Raw genomic sequence first — 9,153 nt, forward strand, 5'->3', positions numbered from 1 at the left:
TTAGAAGTATCCGGTCTACGTCTCTTTGAAGTCACTTTTCTAGCTGTGTGACAACATTTTTTCAAGTATGGACTTTTTGCGTCAATTGTTTAATCAACTTTATTCCTGGTTGTTTTACGTTGAAGATGTTTTGTAAAATCCGGCGACTTCTTAGCTACATCATTATTCAGTAAACAAAATTGATATCTAAAGAGATTTCCTGATACATCTATCCACACTACTTTATGCGTGAGATACGATCTGGTACCAAAGCATTTTGCGAAGATGCAAAGCTGACCTCGTTACTTAACTTCATTTTTCAGATATGAAAATTGAAGTTAAAAAAGCTTATGACTAAAAATCTCATCTTTTTCCAATGAGATTCGTGTGGTCTGGGACGGAATTTAGCCGTAAAATTTATAAAAATCCAATTGATATCCTATTTCATTGCCATTTTAAACAGGAAAAACTGGTCTCTTCCGAGTAATTTTCAAGCTTCCAAAGGATAAATTCTACTTCTGAAATACCATGAAATCCCTTAAAAATTGGTCAAAGTGTAGGAGAAAAATAAAAAGACACAATTTCATTTGTTAATTTTCACATTTTTCCTTTTGTTGTATTTTTTGATATTATTTCATTTTTTCACAATATTGGGGTGTAATTATAAAGGGGTATATTTCGGGGTTTATCTTAAAATATCATACAATCATGGGGTAGTAAGATAAATCTAGTAAAAAATAAAACTCTTTTCAGTATATTGTATATTAACTTAAAGGGAGAAAATTGTAAAATATCTATTTTAAAAAATTTAGGAAGGAATATAAAAGGAAAAAGGAAGAAAGTTGGAAAGGTAAAGCCAAGAGTAAGCAAGGAAAGAATATCTTGACACTTGGCAAAAAGTTCAAATTTGTCAAAATGAATTTCGATTCCCGAACCTGTACGAGGAAGGTAAAAAATTGAACAAATATTTAGGGGTATCAAACAGGGGTAGAAGAATTGGCAAAATATAAATAGTGATAAAGTTTTAAATGCAGAGCATAAATTTGAAAAAAAAAAGACAGTGATAATATAACCAAGCGGACAATAATATTCATGACGTAATCATTAACACGAGGATCTATATAAAAAAACAACGCATTTATCAATTCATGATCAATCATTCATGTCGGAATTTTTCAGACGCAAGCACCCAAAATAGCCAGGGCCTAGTTTATTGTTTAATTCAAAATTAGACCGGCTGTTTGGTCTTTTAGGGTGCTTCTGTTTAAAACATTACGTCATAAATATTATAAGTTCATTATGGTAGAATCAAAACTTGGTCCACATTAACAACAATTCCGTCATGATTATCATTAAGAGAAATAATCCAAACAATAACAACAAATAAATCCAAAAACCAAAGTCAATTAGATCTTATCGACTTTGCCAACAATTTTATCATTAAATTTAGGTAGGACATCATCATCGTTTTTGAATTCTTCCCAAACAACCTCACCATCGACACTGGAAACAGTCTTGAAAAAAAAGCGATAATTACCACGTTTGGTTTCGAGTTTGAATTGTGACAACGTAACCTCCGTAGTCGGAACGCTAATACGGTACGGGATAGGTTCACTACCGTAATAATACGTGATAACAGTTTTATTTTTAGAAGAAGAAGAACGTCCTTTACTACCGTCACTGCCGTAACTAATTCCCGTCGATTGTGATCTTACGTCACTGTGATGATCACTGCGTGCAGCGCTCATATGATCACTACGTGTCACGCTACGCGGACCGCTGTGTTTAGAAGCTGCTTGCGAGTGAACTTCGCTAGGCGTGCAACGATCGTCTCTGACTTCACTACCGGCATCTTTGTAATAACCTTGAGCGTTCCATAATCTAGACGCAGATGAAGGTACGGTAGAAACTTGTGAAGGGTTATAAGAAATAATTGAAGAGTTATCAGACATCGACCAAGGAGCAGAAGCCATTGATTGATTATCGTGATGAGGGTGGTATCCGCCCTCATAATGGGGCGTATGATATTGTTGTTGTTGTCTTGAAGATCGGTGATGATTTTGTTGTGATCGTGAGGGTTCTTCCAGTTTCCGTTTAACCTCTTGTAAAACATTGTCTGGGTCAGGTTGTGGTAATAACGGCATGCCCGTATCTTGCGCAATAGGCTGTTGAGAGTTCTGTGACCTACTTGTGTTATATTGTATAGGTGCTTTCTTTCGACGTAAAGAAGGTGACGGGGAGGGGTCTGGGTACGATTTTTGATGTTGGTAACGTTCGTTTTTCTCCATCCAAGAATAAATTTTACTAGTGTCTAATGGTGGTGCAGCATCTGGATGCGGGTGCGTTTCACGCGTGCGCGAGGAACCACGTTGGTGAGATGATGACGACATTGTATTGTATCGGTCTTGTATTGTATCATTGGAATAATTATAAGAGTTACTATTACTACTGTGTGGATAAAAACCGTGTTCTGAGCCACCGTGTCGCGCATGCGAATCGTGTTCGTGACGACCGCCCGAATGTACGGAGGGCGTGAGGCGGCACTCAGCACAACGACATTCTTTCAAGTCACTTCGAATATGATGATGAATTTTATCTCTGAGTTCTTTTGCTTTATTTTTCATTAAAATACCACTGTGTGAGCCACTATGTGATGATTGTCCGGCGACGCTTGGCCGGTCAGAGAGCACCCAAGATTGGGCGTCACTCTCACTCTGGCCATCGAAATCGTGTATGTGAGGTTGATGGTGGGGTGGTACTCGACTGTTGTGTCCACCTGGTAGATGATGTTTCATTGAAGACAGATCCATTGAGTCACCATGAGAATGGTGTGACTATAAAAGAAAAGAATGATATAAGACAGGTCTGCAAAACTCGAAATAAAGAAATGAAACTAAAACGAAGTAAATTTTCAGAGTGAACAGTCATATATTGAAAAAAAGTTGAAAAAGATTTATTACAATTTATATAGTTTAAACATTGAATTCTTTACACTCATCCATGCAGTTCATACGGTTAGGATACGATAGAAATAAGGATTGTTATAGAATCACTTACCGAATTATCATGGCCATCTCTAGTTCGGTCGATCAAAACTTTTTCAAGTTTTTGCGTCAAAAGTGCAGCAAAGTCTGTCGGTTTCATCGGTTTCATGCGATCTTGATTGATTCGCTGCGTACGCTGTTAAAAGAGAAAAAGAAAAGAGAGATTATATACCAGGCTAATAATAAAGAAAGAAGAAGAAATAAAATAATTTCGGAAAATTTTTTTATTATATTCAAAGTAGTCTCCATCAAGTGTTTTGTATGTATGAAACGAGACAGCGGCAAAAAGACACGAACTACAGTCTACAGTACAGTTGCTATGGTCTGGAAGCTACACGAGAAAATTTATCTTACACTAATGGTAGTCATCGAAAGACTGACCCCAATGTTTGATACCATGTTTAAAAAATACTTTTCCTCCCAAGAAAACTGCATCAATATGGTTTAATTTCCGAAAAGTCCAAAAGGTATGCAAGAAATACCGTAACGTTTTTAACAAGGATGAAAAGAATGCGATGCAAAAAATTATTGTTTATGAAAATGACGGTGTTCTTAAAATCGGTTTGTCGGCCCAGTGACTTTACGATATCAAATTATACATTTTTTGAACTTATTTTTCATAATGTTTTTGTGAGCGACTATTTGATAACAAAAACAAAATATGTAGGGGTTTTTTCTCGTAGCAGAGAAATTTCTTAAAAAAAGGTGCACGTGTTTTAAGAGTCGGCATATCAATTTGTTAATAGACTAGCGAATTTAGATCTTGTTACAAATTTCTTTTTTGTAATTGAGAAATCAATTTTTTTTAAGACGGGCGACTTTTGGGGGTTCTAAACCTGCTTAATCTTTTGCGTATAAGCATGAAATTATTCGTAAAAAAGTCATCACAGGCAAAATAAAACCATATTTTTGAGTGTGTTTGAGTAAAAAGAAATATGGAACGTCTTTTAATGGATTTAGTTTGAACGTTGAAACAATGTTTTTTAAAGATTTATTTTTTTCTATCACGGCTCATAATGCACAAGACATACCGACACACAAATTTTGTTATGGTTTCAAGACAGCTTCTACAGCTTATTAACATAAAAACAAAATCTTTTAAAAGATAAGAAATGTTATGCTATGGCTATAAAATCTCACAGCAAATTGATGCTAGATGGGTATTATATAGAATTATGGGCCTAAGCGCTTAGGTTTACTTAGCAAAAGGAACTTTTCAGTATTGGAAGGGCTTATGGCCAGGAAAGAAATAAAACTTCTTTACTCATCCAATTTAATTTATAAAGAGTCATAAACGAAGAAATAGAAATATTAGCGCATTCTCTTTTAAGGTCCTTTAAAAATTAAAAGAGGAAATTCGGTAAAGAGAGGTTTAAAGAATTGGGAAAAAGCTATGAAAATGAAAGGGACGGGACGCGCGGGAAAAATGTTCTTTGACAATCTTAATAAGGTAAAAGAAAGAAGAAAAATGCGCTACAGTTACGTTCAACAAGAAAACGCAAGTAAAGACAATTTTTGCGGACTCGTAATCTTATATAAGAGCGGTCTTGAGTCTCTTGAGTCGGCAATGTATTTTTAAAAACATCTCTTTCAAGTAAGATTTTTTAAGAAGAAAAAACATTGAGAAAAGTTTTAAGAAGTATAGTGTTGGATACAAAATTATTCTGTTTGATGTTTTCTGAATATAATTTCATTAGCGTACTAGCCTTACGAGAAGGCTCTAATAGTACATCTTCAATTCTTTATAAGAACATTAAAAAGGAGGGGGAAATATACTTGACTTCGGTTATTTACAATATACATTGTTCTTATAAAACTCAAGAAAAGGGGACAAAATTGTTATAGTTGATTCAAATCGAGACTTATTCGAAAAGCGCATCAGCGCGTACAGAGAAACAAGATTAAGCTTACGGTGAAGGGAGCTCTTTCATCTATGTACAAGCAAAGTGACTCTATCTTTCACGTTTTTTATAAGAACATGAGGCTTGATTTTTATCAATAACCTAAAAATAATATGCCAATCTCAACTGTCAAATATGGCTAGAAAAAGTATTTTTTAGACCATTTCAAAAACATTTGAACCAAAATCACGAAATGATAAAAACAGCCTCATCCGAGTCTCAGCCTCAGCCAAAATTGTCTAGTTCTTATAAAAACATTTTTCTGCTCTCTCGGTGTTAGATGAAAAACATAAGGCACGCACAGAATACAAAAGATAGAACAGGGAATTCCAACACAAAGAGAATTTTTGAAAACAAGCACTGTGATCCACTTTCGCAGCAGGCTACCTTAAAGTCTTAACACACGGCATAAATGATTTTTTATAAGAACGTACAAATTTTCTAAGCCCTCGATGTTCTTAACTTTATGAGTTTTAAGCCGAAATTGTTGTTAAAATGTTTTAATTTTCACCATCATATTGGGAGTAATTTGTGTGCAATTTGGCGTTTATGAGTCCTTATTATATAAAAAAACGTTTAAGAAACAGAACGGTACTATAAAGCCTAAGTAAAAATCCTAGACAACAATAACACAAAAAAAAAAATGTTTAAGAAAACGAGGTTATTGCTCTTAATGAGTTCGAGTTCAGTGACACGAATGTTAGAAAAAAACGCTGAATATGAAACAAAACAACGAAAATGGGTGCTAATAAGCATCGAATATTTCATACCAAAGCGAATGTTGTCTGTTCGAACAGCAGGGGACCTACTCAAGCCTCACAATAAGATCAGATGGGAACCAAGGGTTACGCTTGTATCAACAACTTATCCCTCTCTTTTTGCCGAAGATTAAAGAAACATTCCAAAGGTTCCCAGTTATATTATATCATTGATTTATCGTTTAAAAGAACTGTTCTTTGATTACTTTGAATCAAGTTCGGACTTGTAATGAAGAAATTTTAAATAAAATCTTACCGGCTTGAAATTGTTAACGTCCATTGGTCCATCGTAATCGCGATTGTGACCTCGAGACGGTCTACCGTGTCGACTACTTGATCCCCTAAATAAAAAAAGAAAGTACTTTACTAAATAGAGTTTTGAAAAACATAGGCTTTAGAGGCATTTAAAAAGTGGAAATAATTAGGTTAAACTATTGGGAACTGATAGCCAATGGTTTCAGAAAACTAAGGACATATACATTATAAGATTCCAATTTATGCCGAAAAAGAAATATTAGAGTTAATCTTACATGGAAGTTTTGGAATCTGTTATAGAGCTACGATCATAATCTGACGGCATGCTATGATGATCGTCATAATTGGATGAGGGTCCGTGAACTCGATCGTGGTGTGGATGACGGGCGCATTCATACTGCCTTTCATAACTGTATAGAGAAAAAAAGGGAAAATTTTTAAAATTAATTTTCAAAGGAGTATATTAATATTGGTTTTGATTGTAATAATGAGGTGGCTGCAATCCATCAAGGAATATTTTTTGTTGTTCTTTTATTATGATTGAAACAAAGTTTCATGTAATTTAGTGCGAAGTCTTTTGATGGAAGCGGTCCAATCGATACAGAGAGGCTTTTAACCGTGAAAGGAAAACACACTGAGAAATTGTACACGTTATTTCTATAAGAACATTAATATGAAATATTCTTATTTTCAGCAAATTGCAAACATTTCAAAGTGCTTTAGTGTAATTTCCTAAGATATTGCATGTTAGGGTTTGTAAAGTGTTTTAAAATGTTCTTAGAATTTTCTTAATATTTTTTACCTTGAAATGTAATGTTCTTATATACTTTGTTCTTATAAGAAACGTTTATGCTGAGTGAAAAGAAAGAAAAACATAACATAGAGGGGAAGAAAAAAAAATTCATTAAAAAAAGAGAAACAGCAACATAACATCAAATGATAAATAGTATAACAGGGTAGTGACAGGCGACTTTAAGGGCTGTATTACACCGGAATGCAAGGTTAAGTTTTTCTTTCCTTTTATGTGATAAATATTGGTGTGTAATGTAAACAAGTAGGACACAAGAAAAGAAAAAGACATTATCGCAAAATATGAAAAAAAAGTATAAAGCGTTGAGTATCACAACAACATAAAGGAATTGTTGAATAGAGAGGGGAATTTTGATGATTAAAAAAAAAGAGAAAAGGAAAAACTTTCTTTCTACCATCTACTTGTGGAAAAAGATTTTCAAGAAAAATTTTGAACTGAAATAAAAAAGATAACCAAAAAATGAAAAATAAGAAAATAAAGGGAATGAAACATGATTATATATATCATAGTTCAAAAGGAATTTTGTCATTATCAACTTCTCAGGGTATTTTCTTTATTTCTATATCTTTTTGGAAATATATATGAATTGTCAATTAGAAGAGGAAGCCTTACATACTGTAAAATTCAGTACCTAAAGTTATTAGTACCAAAAATATTCTGAATATGGTAATCTTTAGTCATCAGAAATTACATGAACAAAAAAGTTCCATTTAGACCTGTAGTAACGACATATTTTCCCTAAGCCAAAATTGCAGTGAAAAGGAAACGGCAATTTGGTAAAAAAGAAAAAAAATTCTACATGATCCTATTCTATGTTTTTTCTTTATCTTTGATTATTACATACCGGCAATAAAAAAAACCGAATCTCTTTTTGAAGCTTTGCTCATAATTGATACTAATTTGATCTCTCTATGAAACAATGGCGTCGTAAGCTTTTGAAGATTGAGAAAGAGAACAGTTCAAAAAACAACATAAATTCAAAGCAATCATCATAGAATAAAGCTTAAAAGTAAAACATCCTGGAAAATAAAGTTTTAAAGGTGCCAGTTTAAAAGAATTCTTAAAAAACCTTAAAAACATTACTGTCCTTATATAAACTAAAGTGTTCTCCTGCTATGAGAGGAATCAATGTAGTCTCTCTTTACATCCTCAGGCACCGTCGTGAAAAGCTATTAGATCTGTATAAAAGCAAGGAAATTACAGAATATCAATGTTGTATTCTTCAAAGAAAAGGAATGCTGTTTTGATTATAAAGATTGCAAAGTATGCAACTTGTTGTCATATTGATATTTTTGAAAATATCTGGTCTTCTTAATTCAAAAATATTCATGATGCAGATTTCTTTTTGTGAAAACCATGAAATTTAGAATGTGCCTCTAGCTAGTTATTTTTTCATTTCAGGCTGAAATTCTGTTGCAATAACAAATGAGACTGAGTCACATTTTCTGTAAATTGTTGTTATAAGAAAAGGTGTATGCTCATCCCTATTGTATTACAATTTCTCTGATTCCTCCTGACTTTATATCAATGAGAAGAAACTCTAATGGATGTAATTGGAGCCTTGAACCTTCCAAAAATTGTTTATTAAACAAGGTATACTTACTCTGATCTTGATTGAGGTTGATACTGGTCATGCTTGCCAATGTGATCAAGGACTCCACTATATTTTGTTGATGGCTTTCCATAATCGGTATTATATTCTGCATACCGCATTTGACCAGAACTTTCGCAATATTGATTAAAACAGTCCGATTTTAAAAATTTTGGATAACAAATGTCCCTTAAATTAGTGTAAACTTCCTTTTCAATTTCCTCATAAATTTTTTCTGTAATATCGTTAGCCTTTATCCTCAATACCAAATTATTTCTTGCTTGATCAGAAATTGGAATATGTGGGTCCTTTTTCTTTACAAATCTATGATAAATGTCTTTGGCACTAGTTCTAGTTGGTGGCAAGTTACGATATTGATTGCAGCAATACCAACATTCAAATAACGTGATACTTTTATCTTGCTCTAGAAATTCGTAAAATAATTTATATCCTTCTGTGTCATCTAATAGATCTGGTAAGCTGTCCTTCCAATGTTCGTAATGAGGAATACATTGTTTGTTATTATTATGTGATAAGTCTCTTGTATTTAATTTAGGATCGTATGCAGCAGTTTCATTGAAGTGTGTATCTGCAGCTTCTGATCCCATCGGTGGGATACGTTCATCTGTTGGCATGATAACCATTTCTGTCATTTTGATTCATGTAATGCTACTTTCTTTTTCTATTCACTAAAAGATGAAAGGAATGGTTTTTTTACTAAAAATTGTTTGTGCGCCACCACCACAATGCAGAGCACCTCATCCAGTCAGAGAGCAAATGCTTCTCCAAATACTTTAGCAATCACTAAAATTAC

The 9,153-nt window shown here is 33.5% G+C and overlaps 1 protein-coding gene across 1 annotated transcript; it reads right to left on the bottom strand.

Moving 5' to 3' along the window:
- Nucleotides 1-560: 560 nt before the first annotated feature.
- On the bottom strand, nt 561-9,060 carry LOC136801525 (axin-1-like). Its single transcript, XM_067058163.1, has 5 exons — nt 8,352-9,060; nt 6,213-6,347; nt 5,939-6,023; nt 3,037-3,159; nt 561-2,813 (listed from the first exon to the last, which is right to left on the bottom strand). The coding sequence occupies exons 1-5, from the start codon at nt 8,990-8,992 to the stop codon at nt 1,386-1,388; spliced, it is 2,412 nt and encodes an 803-aa protein (XP_066914264.1). The 5' UTR covers nt 8,993-9,060; the 3' UTR covers nt 561-1,385.
- Nucleotides 9,061-9,153: the final 93 nt, after the last annotated feature.

This window comes from Clytia hemisphaerica, unplaced genomic scaffold (genome assembly GCF_902728285.1).
Source record: "Clytia hemisphaerica strain Z4C2 unplaced genomic scaffold, Clytia hemisphaerica genome assembly, whole genome shotgun sequence".
Lineage (NCBI taxonomy): Eukaryota > Metazoa > Cnidaria > Hydrozoa > Leptothecata > Clytiidae > Clytia > Clytia hemisphaerica.